This window comes from Pocillopora verrucosa, chromosome 7 (assembly GCF_036669915.1).
Source record: "Pocillopora verrucosa isolate sample1 chromosome 7, ASM3666991v2, whole genome shotgun sequence".
NCBI classification, from domain to species: Eukaryota; Metazoa; Cnidaria; class Anthozoa; order Scleractinia; family Pocilloporidae; genus Pocillopora; species Pocillopora verrucosa.
The window spans coordinates 9,740,220-9,763,359 of record NC_089318.1 but is presented as its reverse complement, the minus strand read 5'-3'; the positions used below and the strand labels follow the sequence as shown (position 1 = coordinate 9,763,359).

The following is a 23,140-nucleotide window of genomic DNA, read 5'->3' as shown; positions in this document are numbered from 1 at the left end:
AATCTCATCAACAAGGTCCAACTTAACAATGAATTGTCTGCCAGTCTATATATATATACACATAAAGAAAACCGCGGTTGCGTATTAGTGTAGTGGTCAATGCCAAAGATAAAGGAAAATACTAATTTTTTGTCTAAATTTGGGGCCGCGACAGAAACTGAAGGAATTGATTCAACAAAACTGAAATATTATAATTATTCTAAAACGCTGAAACCATGAAATGAAAGCTGAAATCGCAGACAGCTAATGGAATTTATGTAAATCTGGGGTGGACATCCACCTTGCAAGTGGTTTTTGTTCTCACGCAGAAAAAATTTTTAATGAATTTCTGAGTGAAAAGCGAAAAACATGAAAAGGTTTCTATTCCTTTTCAGCGAGCAGTGTCGGCAAATCTAATCGGGAATTTCTGAATTTTTTTCACCGCACAGAGAAAAATAAACCTTGAAACGGCAAGACGAGTTAGTAAAGCTACATTTTAATTAGAAAATTTGAGTAATGTTAGGAAAAAAATTTCTTCTTGTTTTCGGCGTTCAATGCGTCCTTTCGTTACCTCCAATCAAAGACCTTCAATAAATTAATTCGTCCCGTGTGGCGCCATTTCTCAACGCAGGAAAATATTTAAGTTTTCTACGGGTTTACCGAGATAATAGTCGACTTATTTTTTGACCAATTAAAGCGTTCTTCGTGATTATATTATGGTATAAATTCAGATATGATTCATTTTCATACAATTTTTCGCATTTTGTGCATGACGCACGTTTATGTAGAAAATATATCTTAATTAATATTCTGGTCTCGTAGTTAAAATAAGTCACTTGAACACTCGGTTAAGTCGTGTTCATTCGATAAAGGAGTTTTGAACGATGCATATCGTCAAGTTCTCAGGGCACCTCCACACCAACTAAACTATTTTTATAGCGGAGCTCGCGAATCGTAGCCCCATAAATATATGAAATAATAGTAACCCATTGAGCCGAAAAATTTGGAATTACGCCCAAACGACCGACTGTATAATGAGTTACTTTTAACATGCGCGGCAACTGCATTGCGGTCACTATTTGAGCTATTACGAAATTCGAAGAGTGAGGGAGAAGGTAATGCGCAGGCGCATCGGCAGCATTTTGAGCGGGAAATCATACTGGCGAAGTTGCAGTTGAACGGTAATTCTCATTATTTTGCAATTTTTAATCAACTTGCAAAGCAACAATACCGGCAGAGCTAAAGCTATGTCAACCGGAGGATATTATTGCGATTCAAATTCGTGGAGAAAGAGTTTTAAGTGAAAATAGGCTGGAAAGAAAGAGACAGAGTGACCACAGAGAGTAAGAAGTAGAAGGAGTAGAGCGAGTAAAAACAAAACGTGAAGCTAGAGTTAGAAAGCACAATGAAATAGGTAGAACACGGCGAGAGGAACACCTAAAAGAACAAAGAAAGGCTAAATTAAAAAGGCTCCCTTGAATATTTTCTTTTGAATTAATTGAGTTACAACCTTGGAATTTTATAAGTAATGAAGAACGTTAAATCCGTTTCTTCACAACAAATAAAGCACATTTTAAACTTTCAACTATGTCTGATTAAATTTTGACTCGATAATTTGGCATAATCGGTTGATTATTTGCTGCTCAAAGCCACTTATTACTTGAGGTACTGAACTTGACATATTTGATACGCAAGGCACCCTTCAAGGGGGAAGACGATAATAGAATTACTTTTATGACCGTATATTGCACTGTTTCACATATGTAGGCAATTGCATAATTATGTAATTCCTATTATAGCTGTATTCAGAAGCATTAAGAATAAGTTTGTGAGAATCAAACATCTTGGGAAATGAAAATTTTCAACCCCCCTTCAAATTTTGCATGCAGTTAGGCACTCAGGGGGGATGCACAAAAGTGCCCTTTTTAAAGGTCGCAGCACTCTTGTTGCTATGGTAACAACGGCTGCTTATTCGAGGCCTGGAGCCTCATTTTCAAACAAAAACGTCGCAAAAAAAATGTTAATGTTTGTTTCTCATCTCAAGCTAGATACAACATTACAAATTGGCACTTCTACAACACATAGTAACATCATTCGTCTTCACTTTGATTCATTCAATTTTCCCTGGGGTGAGTGTGAACACACCAATAGATTATTCATCTCGGTACAGTTTCAGTCATTTTTGTTGCCGGGTAAAGAGGGAAAACGTTTATCTGAATTTCTCCAAATGTACAACGATTCTGGAACTGAAACTACCCACCTAGCTGGTTATTATATTCTAGTCTGTAATATGTAAAAATCTCTGCGGGCCTGCCTCTACTTTTTATAGGGGCAATTCGCGAAATAGCTCAAAATCAGATATTGCATAATTTGACGATGTTTACATCTAATGATTATGTTCTCAACAACAAATGTTTTAGACAAATGAAACGTGCGAGGCTTTGAAAGAATGTTATCTTATGACCAATATCCTGAAGAGAAATCTCGCCTCTAGTTGTCATCTTTTAAAACAAAATTGATCAACCGTCATGGAGGACTACTTGACGTAACTACAACCAAATGTCCCAAATCGTGTGCATATCATCCAGTAATTGTGCAGTCTCACGTGCTTTCATCACGACGCATGCGCAGCTCAAGGTAATTTCTTCCGAATAATTCGACTCGTACTTTTCGCGTTAATCACTGTGTGGAACTATTTGTTGAGATAAGACACGTTCCCCAAGTATAAAAAAAGCCATAAAGTAAACGAATTTAACACTGAATTCCTTTGAAATGACTTAAAACTAAAGTGTAACTTCATAGGGTCTGCAGTTCCACGAAAACGACGAGTTCGACTGCTTTTTGGCGGATTTTGCCAAAATGGCGAGAAGCCCTTGTTCTCCTTGCGTCGCAAAAATGTGTCTTCATATGATGGTAGCCGATACTGGAATCTGCAAACTTTCTAGCTATGAACTTCTTCGTTATCCCGCCTTGTAATGAATCGCCGATTACGCCGTCAAACTACCGAAACTTAACCGAAAAGTAAACATTTAACTAATTCATACTTTGAAACAGCTCTGGTGAGTTATCTTAGAGCGTTCTCAGCAGAGAGAGTTAGAAGCAGAGTTAAGGCTCAGTAAACAGACCAACACAGAGATCAGTTGTTGCCAGACAACGATACATAAGTTTGAATGGTGAATGAAGAGAAGATTCCTTATGGAGGGCGACTAAGATCAGGGAATTGCTAAGAAATGCAGTAATGGACAGAAAAATGTTGATGTTGAGAGAGTTATTATTGGCTTGTGTATTCCATCTGCTCATTTTGCTACGCATCGCAGTTGTATAAAAGTTTCGGTTTGTTTTTCGGCTCCACGAGAAAAGTTTGCTTGTGCTATTATTCCCACTTCAACGTTTATTACAACCAGTAAGAAAGCTTGTCTCTCCGAGGATCGCTTTTGGGAAGGGTTTTTTAAAGTTAGTCAACAGCTGATCGTGATCTTGTCAGTAGAATTTGACAATGATCACTTCACTAATTTTCCAAAAGTAGAGAAAGGGGTTGAGAGAAGAGTAAAAGTAAACTAGGGATACTGCAGTATAAAATAACGATAAATTCGGAAGGATAAGGTCTCTCTTTTGACAGAACTGCTGCGGCTATGAAATACGGTAAACAGGAAACGACTAATGCCAACTGCACCCACAGTACACCGTGCACTGCCTTTCTGTAAAGCACCATGTTCAATGGATCTGGTCGGCTCGGCTGCTGTGGAACATGCACTTGCACTTGATTTTGATTACGCTGGAGGCGATGGAAATGTTTAGGTACGAGGATGTTGCTGTTACCAGACATAGTGGTATAACGTTATAGTCATACCAGATGGCTATACAACGATCTATAGAGTATGACGTCCCAGATAGGACTGAAACAGTCCAAAATATTATCACAAGCTCAAATGGTATCGTAATATTATTACAAGCAAAAATATTCGCTTCAAAGTTACGAATTGTCTGTATCTCAACCCCAAAAACAATGAGAGAAGTATGTCCACGCTTATTACCGTCATTATAAACAGAGAGATTGAAGACAGAGTGTAGCCTGTTACAAAAAAATGTGGCCGATGCGTAGCGACACAGATTCCAGTTTTCGTGAAACACAGGAAGCTAGTAAGCAACGTATCAAGGCTCAGAAATGAGTCCCATGCATGGATCAGTTGCTGCGAGACAACTGGAAAAGATTTTGGATGGCGGATGAAGGGAAAAAGATTAGGAATATAAGTGTAGGGCGATTAGGATCAGATTATTTCCAAGGAATGCAATAATGGATAGAAAAATGTTGAATGCTGAGAGAAATATCAACTGTTGTTTGAGTAGCTTCTCTTTCAATCTTTTAAAGCAAAGCGGTTCTACGAGATTTTCAGTACACTGCGCACACTGCAGTTGCAGACATGTACAGCGGTCTCTATAAACGCGGGGGTCAAGCCAACAACCACATGCGCTCTAGGTCTGGGTGTTCTAAATCCAAGCGGTGCGTAATAGGCATCTGCTGGAACACATAAATTCACACCCGTATCCCACGACACTGCTTTCTGTCCTTTCTGTGGACCACGCACCCACCAATCGATGGTTTGATCGCTATCGATCTCCTCATTAAACCAAGACTCTGTGAGAGCCGCTATGTGGAGAGAAAATTTTAATTCAAAACATCTTGTAAATTCTTTTCAATACAGCCTTGGCTGATAATATTGAAAACCGCTAACGAGAGATGTTCTTTCCGTACATAGATTGTATATGAGTCAAATTTATCTCATAATAAGATGTTCGAATAGTCAGAGCTTCTGCCGGTTCGATTTTAACTTTAGATATCTTATCATCCTGCGGATATTGGCAGACTTATCGTTAACCCTTTAACTCCTATGAGTGACCAAGACATAATTTCTCCCTACAATATCAATACAATACCAAGCAGACAAGTAATGAGAACAAAGACCAATATTATTCGGGGGATTTTTAGTTGATCCAATACCATATTCTCCAAACTACCATCACAAGAACTGTATGGCAGACATTAGGGAGAATTGCTAATGAGATCTTGGGAGTTAAAGGGTTAAGTGGTATGTAAAAACGATTTCGTGGGTTTGATCATGGTATTCAAACATCGAGAAACAAATGAAAGCAAGAGGCCGCCCTTCGCCCTTCACCTTTAAAAGTGGAGGCTTTTGCACATCCACTTGGATACAGTATTAAAACACATTATTTGAGGAGAAAACGTTTATTTTGATTTCGCTATAATGGTCAATCTACGTATTAATAACAAATAAAGAAAGTTAATTTCGTGAACCAGTATCTTTTGAAGTATTTATAGTATTAAAATATTAAAAATATGTATAGAAATCCATAATATCGATAAAAGAAACTGAAAAAGGAGATCTTAGAATCATTTAAAGCTTAGAAAGGACTTAATTTTCGTTGTATTGGTGAAAGCGAAGCTCTATAAAAAGGATTAGTTTACCTTTCGATCACTCCCCGAAAAATATTAATATCAGGAGAATAACACTCATACCGTAAATTTTTATGAAGCGTAATATGTATCAGCGATGTTACTAAATATAAATTTAATCAGTCGTTTCCAAACAACAGAATAGAATTGCGTCTCATTTCTCGCCCCCGCTGAAGGTCGAAAGAGTGTAACAAAGCGCATCACTAATCCTGATCAAATGGATCTGATTCTTAATCAATTAACATTTCTGCCTTTTTTTTGCTTTCTTTACTTACGCATACTGACACTGTCACAACTTGCTCTAAGACTACAGACAACTTTGTGGACAGGAAAGTGCTTGTCTGATTGTTTCCTTTACTACCTGCCTTACTTCACTAATCTTCCAACAATAGAGAAACGGGTTCAACAAAGAGTTTAAAAAGATTAAGGTCACAACGCCACCTACGACTAGAAATTCAGAAGTAGATAGTCTACCTTTCGGTAGAAGTGTTACGGCTACACCGTATGGAAGATAGCAAACAGCGAATGCCAACTGCACCAACAGTGCACTGTGCAGTGCCTTTCTGTATCTCACTTTGTTCAGTGGAACTGGTTGGCTTGGCTGTTGTGGGACTTGTACCTGTGCTTGATTTAGGCTGTGGTGGAGACGGTAAAAAATTGTTGTGTACGAGACCGTCGCTGTTACTAGACACAATGGTGTAACGATATGAGAAGTCCAATAAGCTATACGGTGATCCACAATGTAAGATGCCCCATGCAGAATCGAAACAGTCCAGAACGTAATGAGAATCAAATATATTCGCTTCGAATTCACAACTTGTCTGTTTCCCAGTCCCAACAACAGGACGAGAAGTCTGTCCACACTTATTGCAGTCATTGTCAAGAGAGAGACTGCTGTTAGAATGTAACCTGCCACAAAATAGGTAACTACCGCATAGCGACAAAGATTCCAATCTTCGTGGAGCAAGGACAGCCAATACATAATGGCAGAAGGCTCAGCAATCAGACCAACACAGACATCAGTTGTTGCCAGACAACGATACATAAGTTTGGATGGCGAATGTAGGGAAGAATCCTTATGAAGGGCGACCAGGATCAGGGTATTACCGACAAATGTAGTAATGGACAGAAAAATGTTGGTTGTTACGAGAAATATCAGTGGCATGCGTATTTCATCTGCCCATCCTGCCACGCATCGTAGTTGTATAAAAGTTTCAGTTTGTTTTCCGGCATCCGATCTTGATAAGTTTTCTTGCGCCATTATTCCCAATATAACGTGCCTTACACATTTAGACTCGTCAGCTTGTATCTCCGAGGTCGGACCAGGTTTTTAGTACAAATTTACATATCAGGACTTTTCTAACAGCTGGTAATGATCTTTTCAAACCTGTAAAGTCAATGAATTATAAAATGTTAAAAAAGCCTACTTACGTCGCGATATCCTAAACCGCCTTGGGCGGTACTCAAGACAGAGGGCACAGTTTTTCCCAATACGGACCTCCCGGTTGGCGAATAACATATATATATATATATATATATATATATATATATTATATAACAAAAATAAAATAGCGGAAGGGATGCTTTCGAATGGTTTTTGCATAACTTACAATCTCTTTATTAGCAAAACGCATCGCACAGGACTTCCTCAAGCTAAAACATTAACATATCATTCATACGTAAATTCCTTGCATAAATATCACATAGAAAACACTTGTTAAACATTACAAAACATTACAAAATACATTTGTGAAGGACACAAGGATAAGAGCAATCCCAAGAAATACAGTAATGAAGAGAACCCACCTGTTACACACCTCAGTTGTTCAAGTGTTTGGTTTCTTAAAGTCTTGAGTTGTTTCTGTGGTCTCCTGTTCAATTGCTCTCACTGATAATTTCTTCTCCGTTTATATTCCGTTTATGCTCTAGTTTCGGTTGAAAAAAAGATTATTCAACCCAAATGTTTACCTTACGGAACTTCTAATTTCTTAGGAAGATGTATGGCTCATCATTAATGAGACAGTCTAGCAGTTGTTGCTTAATTACAGTGCCGCTGGCATTATGTTTTAATAAGACAGTGTTTTTATAGTATTATGTTGATATTCATTTCTGTTCTTTCATATTACCTTGATGGCATATTCCCTTAAGTTTCTTATGAAGCTATTTTTGTTTTGATTACTTTGTCCGTTTTGCGGGAAAAATACTTTTAGTTTTCAACGGAACTTCACGTTTATTGGAAGCTTTTGGTTTTTTCTTTGTCCTTTCAATTGTGAATAAGAACAACAAAAGATTGCACTTGTATTTTAATGTGTCTGAAAATACATCGTTTACAAGCTCAAAACATTTCAAGTTAAATAAAGCTACCTCTTTTCTTGCGAAAAATTCATGATCAGAGATATATTGTTGCTGTCAAAAAATTATCTGTCGTGTATATACAATTGTCACGAAAGAAAATACCTCCTTCTTATGGATAGAGTGCACAAAATTGCCACACTGCGTTGCAAATCGGGTCTGTTTGTGTTCATTCAAAGGGGGCGAATATTAGGGGAGAAGTACTTACTCCAGGATTTACGGTATCCTTGGAAATAATGCCTATGACTTCCGCAAACGAAAACAATAAATAGCTTCATCAATACGCATCTGTTTTCCTTATGAATAGACTAGCCCAATCCTTGTCAAAATTTGTCATGTTTGATAAGATCATGACTAGCTATTGAATTATCACCAGAGAAAAATATTGACATGAAAATATATACCAAAAACTTGAAACGATCTCAGGAGAAACGACCGTCCTTGCGGTCTGAAATACACGCGGATGTCAAAATTAACCTACCTGATGATGTCTGAAAACAAATATAAAATACTGGCAGAACAGGAATGCGTGCCAGGATGGGAAAATAAAATACATATGTCAATAATTATAATATTCTTCGCAACAACCAACATTTTTCTGTCCATCACGGAACATGATGCGATACAGAAAGGCAGTGTTCAGTGCACTGTGGGTTCAGGTACATCATAAGTCGTTTATTATCTACCATTCGGTATTTGGCTATTTTATTTTCCATATATTCTTTCTTGTTCTATTTCTTTACGCTGGTAATTCTGTCGTCAGTTAAATAGTCAAGGTATCATGGTTGAGCGTGAAAGCACCTTATCTTATTCCCAGGTTTAGAGAACAGCTAACTTATCTTCAGTGGAAAGAAAGGAAAACTCAAATTGTTACTGTACATTAACAGTCCGTATTTTTCCTGATAACATCTGTTGAATGAGTATTAGGGAATTTAAGAAACGACGACGGCGACGCCGTGGACAACGTCGGTTAAAAAGTGAACCGTCATTTAACTACGAATCTCGCGATACTCGCAAGTCATTCAGTTTGTTTTCCACGGTCAAAACTATCTCGAAACTGAATAGGGAATACAGCTTTAAACTATGAATAAAAATTAAAAAAATTAGCCTTCGTTGCTTACGTTCTCTAGACAACGCAAAGTTTGGTCATCTCACGTTGTTAGGGACCTTTAGCAATTAGGACAGCAACGCCAAGGAAAACGTCGATTTAAAAATGAATATATATTTTAAGTTGGAATTTCGCGACTGACTGAATATGTTTATCATCTCTTACGGCGCCACAAGTTAACCTCAGCATAACATATGAGAACGGCGTTGAGTTCCAAATGGAAACTTAAATAATCTACCGTCGGGGTTTCCTTTCTCTGACCACGCAAAGTTTGATGATTTCACGTTGTTACTCTGTAGAGGACGGCTAAGAAATGTACACAATTTTAAAACGCACGTGCTGAGCTATTGTTGCGCTCATTAGACCTTTTGTTTTGCCACGTTCTCGTTGCGGACGTGGTTTGCTAAAGGTCCCTATTGTTTTGCAGAGGACTCAGAGAAATCTACAAAAGTTTCTAACGCACGTGGATAGACACTGTTCTACTCATTAAAACCTTTTGTTTGGTGACGTTCCTGTTGCCGTTGTCGTCGTGGTTTTCTTAAACTCCCTATTATTAGTAGTGCAACTGATAAAATATGAACCGAGCTGTTGAAGAAATAATTTCCCTTTTAGCTGTGTTTCAAGCTTGATCATTTAAAATACAAATAAAGAAGAAAGCTTTTATTAGCTTCTCTATTTCATAAAGGTTGTTTTTATTCTGATTTGCAAAGTGTTCAGCATGTCCACAGTTCTACTTCCTCACACTCTCAGTATAATTTTTATTCGTAACTGATGAGACTGATAGATATTCAGTTTGTTGATCCATCGTTCTCTCTATTTTGCTTCCTCTCCGATTGTAAGAACAGCCTCTGTTTTTCTGAATAACAAACTTATATTTTTTCTCTTGAAGATCTTCCTTCCGTCCATTTATGATCAGAACCATTAAAAGAAATGCCATAACTTATGTTTGAATTGTCATGTTAATTAATTCCTATCAAAACTTTACAGTAAACTCTCTCTCTCCCCTGACTACGAAATACACTTTGACTGAAATATATCTATATCTATATCTCAATACCCAATTCTCCAAACTACCATCGCAAGAACTGTATGGCAGACAGTAGGGAGAATTGCTAATGAGATCTTGGGAGTTAAAGGGTTACGTGGTATGTAAAAACGAGTGCGTGGGTTTGATCGTGGTATTCAAACATCGAGAAACAAATGAAAGCAAGAGGCCGCCCTTTGGGTGATAGCGAAGTTCTATAAAAAGGATTAATTTACCTTTCGATCACTCCCCAGAAAATATTAATACCAGGAGAATAACACTCATACCATAAATTTTTATGAAGCGTAATATGTATCAGCGATGTCACGAAATATAAATTTAATCAGTCGTTTCCAAACAACAGAATAGAATAGCATCTCATTTATCGCCCCCGGCTGAAGTTCGAAAGAGTATAACAAAGTGCATCACTAATCCTGATCAAATGGATTTGATTCTTAATCAACTAACATTTCTGCCTTTGTTTTGCCTTCTTTACTTACAGATACTTACACTGTCACAACTTGCTCTAAGACTACAGGCAACTCTATGGACAGGAAAGTGCTTGTCTGATTGTCTCCTTTACTTCTTGCCTTACTTCACTAATCTTCCAACAATAGAGAAACGGGTTCAACGAAGAGTTTAAGAAAACTAAGGTCACAACGCCTTCTAAGACTAGAAATTCAGAAGTAGATAGTCTACCTTTCGGTAGAAGTGTTACGGCTACACCGTATGGAAGATAGCAAACAGCGAATGCCAACTGCACCAACAGTGCACTGTGCAGTGCCTTTCTGTATCTCACTTTGTTCAGTGGAACTGGTTGGCTTGGCTGTTGTGGGACTTGTACCTGTGCTTGATTTAGGCTGTGGTGGAGACGGTAAAAAATTGTTGTGTACGAGACCGTCGCTGTTACTAGACACAATGGTGTAACGATATGAGAAGTCCAATAAGCTATACGGTGATCCACAATGTAAGATGCCCCATGCAGAATCGAAACAGTCCAGAACGTAATGAGAATCAAATATATTCGCTTCGAATTCACAACTTGTCTGTTTCCCAGTCCCAACAACAGGACGAGAAGTCTGTCCACACTTATTGCAGTCATTGTCAAGAGAGAGACTGCTGTTAGAATGTAACCTGCCACAAAATAGGTAACTACCGCATAGCGACAAAGATTCCAATCTTCGTGGAGCAAGGACAGCCAATACATAATGGCGGAAGGCTCAGCAATCAGACCAACACAGACATCAGTTGTTGCCAGACAACGATACATAAGTTTGGATGGCGAATGTAGGGAAGAATCCTTATGAAGGGCGACCAGGATCAGGGTATTACCGACAAATGTAGTAATGGACAGAAAAATGTTGGTTGTTACGAGAAATATCAGTGGCATGCGTATTTCATCTGCCCATCCTGTCACGCATCGTAGTTGTATAAAAGTTTCAGTTTGTTTTCCGGCATCCGATCTTGATAAGTTTTCTTGCGCCATTATTCCCAATATAACGTGCCTTACACATTTAGACTCGTCAGCTTGTATCTCCGAGGTCGGACCAGGTTTTTAGTACAAATTTACATATCAGGACTTTTCTAACAGCTGGTAATGATCTTTTCAAACCTGTAAAGTCAATGAATTATAAAATGTTAAAAAAGCCTACTTACGCCGCGATATCCTAAACCGTATATCCTCCACCACGCCTCGGGCGGTACTCAAGACAGAGGGTACAGTTTTTCCCAATACGGACCTCCCGGTTGGCGAATAACATATATATATATATATATATTATATAACAAAAATAAAATAGCGGAAGGGATGCTTTCGAATGGTTTTTGCATAACTTACAATCTCTTTATTAGCAAAACGCATCGCACAGGACTTCCTCAAGCTAAAACATTAACATATCATTCATACGTAAATTCCTTGCATAAATATCACATAGAAAACACTTGTTAAACATTACAAAACATTACAAAATACATTTGTGAAGGACACAAGGATAAGAGCAATCCCAAGAAATACAGTAATGAAGAGAACCCACCTGTTACACACCTCAGTTGTTCAAGTGTTTGGTTTCTTAAAGTCTTGAGTTGTTTCTGTGGTCTCCTGTTCAATTGCTCTCACTGATAATTTTCTTCTCCGTTTATATTCCGTTTATGCTCTAGTTTCGGTTGAAAAAAAGATTATTCAACCCAAATGTTTACCTTACGGAACTTCTAATTTCTTAGGAAGATGTATGGCTCATCATTAATGAGACAGTCTAGCAGTTGTTGCTTAATTACAGTGCCGCTGGCATTATGTTTTAATAAGACAGTGTTTTTATAGTATTATGTTGATATTCATTTCTGTTCTTTCATATTACCTTGATGGCATATTCCCTTAAGTTTCTTATGAAGCTATTTTTGTTTTGATTACTTTGTCCGTTTTGCGGGAAAAATACTTTTAGTTTTCAACGGAACTTCACGTTTATTGGAAGCTTTTGGTTTTTTCTTTGTCCTTTCAATTGTGAATAAGAACAACAAAAGATTGCACTTGTATTTTAATGTGTCTGAAAATACATCGTTTACAAGCTCAAAACATTTCAAGTCAAATAAAGCTGCCTCTTTTCTTGCGAAAAATTCATGATCAGAGATATATTGTTGCTGTCAAAAAATTATCTGTCGTGTGTATACAACTGTCACGAAAGAAAATCCCTCCTTCTTATGGATAGAGTGTGCACAAAATTGCCACACTGCGTTGCAAATCGGGTCTGTTTGTGTTCATTCAAAGGGGGCGAATATTAGGGGAGAAGTACTTACTCCAGGATTTACGGTATCCTTGGAAATAATGCCTATGACTTCCGCAAACGAAAACAATAAACAGCTTCGTCAATACGCATCTGTTTTCCTTATGAATAGACTAGCCCAATCCTTGTCAAAATTTGTCATGTTTGATAAGATCATGACTAGCTATTGAATTATCACCAGAGAAAAATATTGACATGAAAATATATACCAAAAACTTGAAACGATCTCAGGAGAAACGACCGTCCTTGCGGTCTAAAATACACGCGGATGTCAAAATTAACCTACCTGATGATGTCTGAAAACAAATATAAAATACTGGCAGAACAGGAATGCGTGCCAGGATGGGAAAATAAAATACATATGTCAATAATTATAATATTCTTCGCAACAACCAACATTTTTCTGTCCATTACGGAACATGATGCGATACAGAAAGGCAGTGTTCAGTGCACTGTGGGTTCAGGTACATCATAAGTCGTTTATTATCTACCATTCGGTATTTGGCTATTTTATTTTCTATATATTCTTTCTTGTTCTATTTCTTTACGCTGGTAATTCTGTCGTCAGTTAAATAGTCTAGGTATCATGGTTGAGCGTGAAAGCACCTTATCTTATTCCCAGGTTTAGAGAACAGCTAACTTATCTTCAGTGGAAAGAAAGGAAAACTCAAATTGTTACTGTACATTAACAGTCCGTATTTTTCCTGATAACATCTGTTGAATAAGTATTAGGGAATTTAAGAAACGACGACGGCGGCGCTGTGGACAACGTCGGTTAAAAAGTGAACCGTCATTTTAAATACGAATCTCGCGATACTCGCAAGTCATTTAGTTTGTTTTCCACGGTCAAAACTATCTCGAAACTGAATAGGGAACACAGCGTTAAATTATAAATAAAAATTAAAAAAATTAGCCTTCGTTGCTTACGCTTAGCAGTTAGGACAGCAACGCCAAGGAAAACTTCGATTTAAAAATGAATATATATTTTAAGTTGGAATTTCGCGACTGACTGAATATGTTTATCATCTCTTACGGCGCCACAAGTTAACCTCAGCATAACATATGAGAACGGCGTTGAGTTCCAAATGGAAACTTAAATAATCTACTGTTGGGGTTTCCTTTCTCGGACCACGCAAAGTTTGATGATTTCACGTTGTTACTTTGTAGAGGACGGCTAAGAAATGTACACAGTTTTAAAACGCACGTGCTGAGTTATTGTTGTGCTCATTAGACCTTTTGTTTTGCCACGTTCTCGTTGCCGACGTGGTTTGCCAAAGGTCCCTATTGTTTTGCAGAGGACGCAGAGAAATCTACAAAAGTTTCTAACGCACGTGGACAGCCACTGTTCTACTCATTAAAACCTTTTGTTTGGTGACGTTCCTGTTGCCGTTGCCGTCGTGGTTTTCTTAAACTCCCTATTATAAGTAGTGCAACTGATAAAATATGAACCAAGCTGTTATGGAAATAATTTCCCTTTTAGCTGTGTTTCAAGCTTGATCATTTAAAATACAAAGAAAGAAGAAAGCTTTTATTAGCTTCTCTATTTCATAAAGGTTGTTTTTATTCTGATTTGCAAATTGTTCAGTATATCCGCATTTCTACTTCCACCCACCCTCAAGATAATAATTATTCGTAACTGATGAGACTGATAGATATTCAGTTTGTTGTTGTTCATCGTTCTCTCTACTTTGCTTCCTCTCCGATTGAAAGAACAGCCTCTATTTTTCTGAATAACAAGCTTATATTTTTTCTCTTGAAAATCTTCCTTCCGTCCATTTATGATCAGAACCATTAAAAGGAGTGCCATAACTTATGTTTGAATTGTCATGTTAATTAATTCCTATCAAAACTTTAAAATAAACTCTCTCTCTCCCCTGACTACGAAATACACTTTGACTGAAATATATCTCCATTCTACGAAGATTTTACAGGAAGGATCCTGTTTTGTTAATCGCACGAAATATTCACTGCATTGAAAGGCGAAATTACTTATATAAGCATTTCCACGCATGTTGGAAATATGACTTTCTTTGGGTTAAAGTAGATCAGTGAACTTCTGTTTATTTTAGATAAAGTTGAACTTGATTTGCGAATCGCAAAATGGAATGATGGATAATACGGTTTTAATTTCCATGTTCCCTAAATTTCAGAAAAATCTGGTTGAAATAAATTTTAGGATTGCGTGAATTAGTAGAAATAAATAGATCGGCTATTAAAGTTTCCCTCAGAGCCATTTTCCAGTCAAGATTAGAATCGTGAAAAAAAGATGCCATCTTTTTAATTTGTATGTAAATTAGGCGGTTTATGTTTCAAAATCAATTTTGTCTATCCTCATGCTATAAATACCAAAGCCAGATGGAAGTGCTTTTTCCATAAGAAAAAATCCTATTGAGAACATCTGAGATCTACTATGATTTGAAACACAACTGTGAAGCTCTCATCTGATATCAAATTAAAACACCTGGAAATCGTTCTCAACGTACTTTGGGACTCCTGAGGGTCGTATAGGAGCGAAAAGAGCACATCACTAAACGTGATCGAACCAATTTTTAGTCTTAGTCCACTTACAGCTTATTTTTTTCAAAGCCTGCCTTACTGGCGGATAACACTTCCAGAAGTTGCTCAGTCCCAGACTACATCTTCATACTGTTGTGGACATCGAACTATCCGCCGCTTACTTCCAAAATTCTTCTCCTCTCCACACCACCCCTGAATGTGTTTTAGCTTAATAAAGCGCATCATTGGTTATGATCGAACGAATCAAACTCTAAATCTTCTAACAGCTTTATTTTATAACAGCCCTTTTTTTGCCAAATAACGGTAACGGATAACACTTCCAGAACTTACTGAAAAGCTACAACTAAGTCTGCGGAAAGCAAAGTGCTCGTCTGATTGTCTCCTTTACTGCTTGTCTCACTTCAGTAATCCTCCAACAATAAAGAAACGGGTTCAACGAAGAGTTTAAGTAAACTAAGGTCTCTACGCATTCAGAGACTAGAAATTCAAAGGGAGAAGCTCTCCCTTCAGGAAGAACAGCTGTGACTATGCCGTACGGTAAATAGCAAACTACTAATGCCAACTGCACCCACAGTGCACTGTGCACTGCCTCTCTGTATCGCGCCATGTTGAGGGGAACTGGTTGCACATGCGCTTGCAGCTGATTTTGGTTATGATAAAGGCCGTGGAAAATTTTCATGTACGAGACGGTTGTTGTTATCAGACAAACCCCTATAACGACATAGCTAAACCTGATAGCTATACGGTGATTCACAAAGGACGATGTCGCACCGAGAATCGAAGAAACAATCCAAAATATGATAAGAAGCAAATGTGTTCGCTTTAAAGTCACAACTTGTTTGTATCTAAGCCCCAAAATTAGGGCGAGAAGTCTGTCTACACTTACTGCGGTCATTGTCAAAAGGGAAACTGATGCTAGTATAAAACCTGCTACGAAATGTGTGCTTTGCATAAAGAGACAAAAATTCCAATATTCGTTAACTAAGGACAGCCAATACATAACGGCGGAAGGCTCTGAAATCAGACCAACACAGAGATCAGTTGTTGCCAGACAACGATACAGAAATTTGGATGGCGAATGAAGAGATGACTCCTTATGGAGTGCGACTAAGATCAGGAAGTTTCCAAGAAATGCAGTAATGGACAGAAAAATGTTAATGATTGAGAGAGTTATTATTGGCTTGTGTATTCCATCTGCCCATCCTGCCACGCATCGCAGTTGTGCAAGTGTTTCGCTTTGTTTTGCAGTTTCAGAAGATAGGTTCACCTGTGCCATTATTTCCTCAGCAACGTTCCTCATGCTTTTCAATCTGTAGGGAAGCTTGCATCTCCGAGGATCACTTCAGGTTTTTTCATAATTTTCATGTCAGGACCTTTTGTGATAATAACTCATCGACTGGTCACGATCTTGTTACACACGTCAAACGGAAAACGGATGCCTATCAGTTGTAGAATATTTTTTCCAACGAGAAACCGTAAATCATAGAATACGAACGGTGCTCTCTCTTTATTATGTGACCCTTCGATCATTGACTCGCAAGGCAATTTGGAAATTTTGTGCTCGCTATGGACTTTTTAAGGAGAGAGTTTTTCGAGACAGCTGTATGTACACACGATATAGCAATAATAAATGTTTCGCGCGAAAGCGGGGTGTTTGCTTTACTTGAAATGTTTTGGGCCTAAAAAGGATGCCTCTTTAGACACCTTATAATACTTCTGCAATCATCTGTCGATTGTATTCATGATACAGTGTAAAAAGGGCAAAGAAAAATGAGAATGTTTTACAAACAATTTGACGCTGTCACACAAACTTATTACATAAACTCAACACAACTGAAATGTTGAAAACAAATTGAGCGACATAAGCAATATACGGGACGGTAGACAATGTAACAATGATCAAGATTATTTGACAGAGCAGAATCGGAAATTAACTTTCACGAAAAATCGGGTTTTTTAAAAGAGGGCAAAAGATACTGTGGTGCTACGTCGGTGGAAGAGTATAACAGGGTAATCTAATATTATCAACTGAGTTGATAACGTAAATTGGCCACCGTAAAGAGTTTCAAGCTGACGTTTCGAGCGTTAGCTCTTCACCCTAACTAAGGACTAACTCTCGAAACGACAGCTTTGAAACTCTTTACGGTGGCCTATTTACGTTATCAACTCAGTTAATAGCACTAAGTTACCCTGTTTCACTCTGATTCGCCCTGACGAAGGGCTAAAGCTTGAAACGTCAGCTTTAAAACTCTTTACGCTGTCAACTCAGTTGATGATACTAAGTTACCCATTGTTATAAAAGACTGTCATTAGACGGCTAAAAGAAAATTCTATCTCTCATTTTGTTTAGGACTTGTTGATAAAAAATAGACACATTATTTTCGTTCGAATTTTAAAGCATCATGATGGTGCTAATTTCTCCAAACAAAGAAAACTGTGTAAAGAGGTTGATGAGTTAGCATTGACTTCACTAATTAAAATCCTTAATTACATAACAATAAATGAAACTTACCAAAGTATTGAATCAGATAAGAGCAAGTTACCAGTTGCTTTACGATAAAAAGGGTCCATAATATTTATAACAAATATTCTGAAAGTCTAATACACAAATATCATCTTTGAAATCATAGAGAGCTCGCACAGATTCAGCCAAATCGTTTAATCTAATAATAGTTATGCAGTGAACGTATTTCAGTTTATCATTTTTGTGAATCACATTTCTACAACTCATTCACAGTCAGCTCAGTTCATGGACAGCAAAGTGTTCGTCTGATTGTCTCCTTTACTACATTTCTTACTTCACCAATCTTCCAACAGTAAAAAACCAGGTTCAATGAAGAGTTTAAGTAGACCAGAAATTCAGAAGATGATAGTCTATTTCCACGTAAAACTGCTCTGACTATACCGTACGGTAAATAGAAACCGACTAAAAACCAACTGCAACCGCAGTGCACTGTATACTGCCTTTTCGTATCGTACCACGTTCAGTGAAGTCAGTTGGTTCGGCTGCTGTAGAGCATGCACTTGATTTTTGTTACGATGGAGGCGGTGAAAAATGTTTGTGTACTATAACGTTGCTGTAATAAGGCAAAGTGATATACCGATATGGCCATACCGGACGGCTATAGGGTGATAAAAAAGACCGATGTTCTGTCCACATTTATTGCTGTCACTGTTAAGACAGAGACTGATGTTATATTATAAGCTGCTTCAAAATTAGTAAGTTCTGCATAGAGACAGACTCCATTCTTCGTGAAGCAAAGACAGCCAATTCATAACGATAGAAGGCTGTGAAATCAGGCCAAGACAAATAACTAATCTGTCTTTGCCAAAGAACGAAACATAAGTTTGGATGGCGGATGAAGGGAGTATTGCCGTGAAATGCATTTATGGACAGAATAGTGTTCGCTGCAGCGAGAAATATTACGGGCAAGTGTATTTCATGTGCTCTTCCTGCCACGCATTGTGGTTCTTCAAGTGTTTCGGTTTGTTTTCCGCTATGCCCAGATAGATTCACTTGAGCCATTATTCCCGCTGCAACGTGCCTTATGTTCTTCAATCTCTAGGGAAGCTTTAATCTTCGAGGATATCTTGAGGATTTGCTATATAATCTTCATGTCAAGGTTTCTTGTAAGTCAACAGCAAGAAATGATCAAATATGTCAAATTTGACAATCAATTATCTATGGCGTTCAATCCCTGCCAAAATTCAAATTTTATTTTCAATCTTTAAGTTTCATTTTCAATATTCAAGTTTTATTCAGTGCTTCTTCAGTAAGCTCCACGCCCTCTTGACATGACTTATAAAACAATTTGGAAATGTTACGCACGCTGTATCATTTGAAGAAATTATTTTTTCTAGACAACTGCATATACGTGCGATAGCTCTTGTATTCTGACTGCAGCAACGTATCTCTGAAAATGTTTGGGCCTATAAAGGAAAAGAATTATACAAGATGAATATTTTAAAACCAATTTGACGCATTGACGAAATCTAAAGGCAGGAATTCAGAAAAACTGAAATATACAGATACGGAACAACATATATAAGCATGCCATTAAGATAATTTGACCAAACAGAATCAGAAATGAGAGCGCACGAAAAAATTGGTTATAAAGGCCGTCTCCAGACGGCAAAAAGAGGAAATTAATTTTCTAGCTTCTTAGTGAAAAATGAATCAACTAAACAACTGTTTGAGTCGTGTTTATTCCATAGATGAGTTTGGAAATATGCGTATTATCAAGTTACCAAGACTTGTTGGAAGACTTCAGAAGAAAATCATCCCAATATTTTTGCCGATAGGTAGGATCTCTAAAAAGGCATTATACAGAACTTCCTTGGGTTGGTTTCCATCAGTTTATTCAAAAATTTGAATGCTAGAAGAACATAAATTAACGTTGTCATTATTAAAGCTCAAATTGTTTCATCGATAATAAAAAGATTTCCATCGAGGCATCTAGCTACCTACAAAGGCGTTTCACAGCAGATGCAAATGAGATAAAAAATCATTCAACCACAGCTCATATATATGCCTGTCGCACAGCTGGAATTTATCAAAGCACAGTAGTAAAAAAATTGTTTTGTAGATAGGGGGTTCTTTTTACCCCTTCACTGCTACAAGGAAGTACTGAGTACGTCGTATATCAGATTAATCATATGATACAAGGACCTACCCAGTATGTGCTAAAACATAGTACTTGTATGAATACTTCTGCACACTGTAAAGACAATTAAACTGATGAGGGTCTGGTAAAGATTAGTATACTTGGTGTCAGATACATGACAAAGCAACCGACAAAACATCTTTTCCTCGTCAAGCACATGTTGTCTCCCTGTGAATTGTGATTGTTTCGTTCTTTTTCCGTTTGAAACTGGCAAGCAATGAGCAAATTTACTTTTCACATAGTTCTAGATAGATTGCGGGACGAATCTGGCGATGAAGAGGATGCTTCTGAGGAAAGTGACGAAAATGATGAAGATTATTTAAATACCACACGGAGTGCAATTATTAACTGGTTTTTTTTAGCAAAATGCACAAATATTGTAGAGAATGATGAATTTTAAATGTACATTTGATCTCTGTAGCTTAGATATATCTTTATATTTCATACTTTAAAAATACCCAAATTTGGCATACACAGGGGTGGAAATATCTAAAAAAAAATGGCTCGCGGGAAAGGGTTAATCAACTCACAAAAAGAGCCAATCTGCAAATGCAAAATGGTGAAACATTTCTGGTGCAAAATTCAACCAAAGGGTTATTTTTCTAAAATTTAGATTTATCAAGAAATTTGAGTGCAGAAGAGTAAAACTGATCGAGACCCGGCTAAAAAGCAAATCGTGTCGTAAATCATGCAAATACTAACTCCATGGACAGCAAAGTACTTGTGTGATTGTCTCCTTCACTGCTTGTCTTATTTCATTTATCTTCCAGCAGTAAAGAATAGGATTGAGCGACGAGTTTACGTAAACTAAGGTCGCGGTATATCCCCAGACTAAAAACTGCAGTGGAGAAAGTTCGCCCTTTGGAAGAACCGATCTCGCTATGTTGTATGGAAGATAGCAAGCAACGAGTGCCAGCTGCACCCACAGTGCACTGTACACTGCCTTTCTGTATCGCGCCATGTTCAGTGGTTGGCCCAGCTGTTGTAGGGTATGGATGTGTACTTGATAATGGCTACGGTACAGAGTGTGGAAAATTTTTGCGTACGAGAACGTTGCTGTTGCAAGACACAGTGGTATAACAATATAACTATACCAAATGGCTATGCGGTGATTAAAAAAGTACGATGCCCCAGTGACTATTGACACGACCCAAAACATAATTACAATCACACATGTTCGCTTCATGGTTACAACTTGTCTGTATCTCAGCTCCAGCAACAGGGCGAGAAGTCTGTCCACACTTATTGCAGTCATTGTTAGCAGAGAGACTGAAGACAGAGAGAAGCCTGCTATGAAACTCATGCTCAGCGCATAGCGGCAAAAATCCAAGTTCTGGTCAACCAGTGACAGCAAATAAGCAACGTGACTAGGCCCAGTAATAAGGCCGACACAAAGATCAGTTGTTGCCAAACAACGATACAAGAGTTTAGACGGTGGATGAAGGGAAGATTGTTTGAAAAGGGCGACTAGGATAAAGGTGTTACCAAGAAATGCAGTAACGGACAGGAAAATGTTGAATGCTGAGATAAGTATCAACTGTGTGTGAATCTTATCTGTCCAACCTGCCACGCATCGTAATTGTGCAAGGATCTCAGTTTGTTTCCCTGTATCTCCTGATAGGTTTGCCTGTGCCATTATCTCTACGAAAGTGAGTGCACTTTACTTATCTACCAGGGAAGCTTTTGAACCAGTTGCTCCAAATGTCACTTCAGGTTTTTTGGTGGCCTGACTTTAGAGCTTCTATTGACAAAGGATCAACAGCTGCCTATGATATGAATAAACATGTCAAATGTAATTTTAAAATATTCACCTAAGATGCACCAAAGCAAACTCGATGGACTTCCTTAGCTCAAATGACTTACGACATCTCATAAGGATTTTAAAAAAGTATTTCTTTTCTTTGCGGCTTCTCCTTTTAACAATCTGGTCTCATTATGGATGTTTGCTAATTGATATTTACCATCAAGTTGAAATTAAACTTGTGCTGACAGAGGGCAAATTGCTTTTGCAGTTAATGAAAGCGCGTTATATTTCTTAGAACGAAAGATCTCTATAAAATGTACTAAGTAGGAAAACTAGCCCTAATATTTCTTGCTGTCCTTTGTCCGAATAGCGTAGATACTCGGGTATTTTTTTTATACTCAAAATAATACCAATCAAACAGAAACTAATTTTTTTTTTGTAAAACGCTTTTTTGTTACTTCCTTACGAAGATTGCGTGTATTTGTTCGCAGAACGAAATGGTAAGAGTCAGAAATCTTTAGTTTTAATTAAAGGCGGCTCGGTCATTTCACGGTTCAGGAGCACATTTTGCTGAAACAGACGGTAGGTATACTTTTAGGGAAACTATTAAGGGCCTCTCTGCTTTTTTTACAGTGTTGTGCAAAAGTAATGCATACAATAATCGCATAATATCAAGCCTGCCTTATCTATAAATCGCACATTTTTGCGACACTTCAGAGCAATAATTCGACGAAATATTGGTGCTTTCTAGCAATATCTCACCGATGTCTCGTTCTAGTGAGACATCCTCCCTTAAAGCGCCGGACAAATGATCACGGCGCGGCAGATCATCTTAGCAGGGGTTTCTCGTCGCTATTGATTAACTTAAATGTCTTCGATATCTTGTTTGAGCGAAATGACGATAAGTTACTTACCTACCCACCTTGCGTTAAGGGCTACGTACTTAATGCTTCTGCGGTCTCTGAGTCTTGGAAATTCCAGACCTAGGCAGCAGAAAAACTTTACCAAGACAGCGTGCAGTCAAAAGGTAATAAGAGGAGTTTCTCACACATTGAACGATTACTTAAAGCAGATGCAACACTATTCTTTCTGTTGACCAAAGCGGTCTTAATACAAAGGTATGAAAGGATATCGGATCATGGAAATTAACATCCGTAACTCACAGGGCGATAGGGTGTTGCCTGTTGTGCAAAATATGGCAGCATGAGGCGACACAGTTTCAACATGGAAATTAACCTGTAATTCACAGGGCGATGGATGAGTGTTATCTGTTGTGCAAAATATGGCAGTATGAGGTGATACAATTTCAACATGGAAGAGATGAATTAAATTAAGGACAGCAAAACAAAAAGAGATTAATTAAGACAAAAACAGCTTTGTTGCAGGATTGAAAGAATACTACGAGGTGCGAATCAAGACTATCCACCTGAAAGTTGAAGTGTACAGCCATCCTTGAAGTGTCTCAGACCTACGTCGGCCAATATCGGCCAATATCGGCCAAT

General features: G+C 37.9%; 4 protein-coding genes across 4 annotated transcripts; all 4 read right to left on the bottom strand.

Moving 5' to 3' along the window:
• Positions 1-5,392: 5,392 nt before the first annotated feature.
• Positions 5,393-6,824, bottom strand: LOC131775034 (adenosine receptor A3-like). Its single transcript, XM_059091137.2, has one exon. It carries the CDS (start codon positions 6,711-6,713, stop codon positions 5,760-5,762), a length of 954 nt encoding a protein of 317 aa, XP_058947120.2. The 5' UTR covers positions 6,714-6,824; the 3' UTR covers positions 5,393-5,759.
• A 3,246-nt stretch (positions 6,825-10,070) lies between these two features.
• Positions 10,071-12,108, bottom strand: LOC131775033 (melanocyte-stimulating hormone receptor-like). Its single transcript, XM_059091136.2, has 2 exons — positions 11,981-12,108; positions 10,071-11,548 (listed from the first exon to the last, which is right to left on the bottom strand). The coding sequence occupies exon 2, from the start codon at positions 11,420-11,422 to the stop codon at positions 10,481-10,483; it is 942 nt and encodes a 313-aa protein (XP_058947119.2). The 5' UTR covers positions 11,423-11,548; positions 11,981-12,108; the 3' UTR covers positions 10,071-10,480.
• A 3,465-nt stretch (positions 12,109-15,573) lies between these two features.
• On the bottom strand, positions 15,574-16,529 carry LOC131775032 (adenosine receptor A3-like). The gene has a single exon (XM_059091135.2). The coding sequence runs from the start codon at positions 16,504-16,506 to the stop codon at positions 15,574-15,576; it is 933 nt and encodes a 310-aa protein (XP_058947118.2). The 5' UTR covers positions 16,507-16,529.
• A 4,062-nt stretch (positions 16,530-20,591) lies between these two features.
• Positions 20,592-21,530, bottom strand: LOC131775030 (melanocyte-stimulating hormone receptor-like). Its single transcript, XM_059091134.1, has one exon. The coding sequence runs from the start codon at positions 21,528-21,530 to the stop codon at positions 20,592-20,594; it is 939 nt and encodes a 312-aa protein (XP_058947117.1).
• Positions 21,531-23,140: the final 1,610 nt, after the last annotated feature.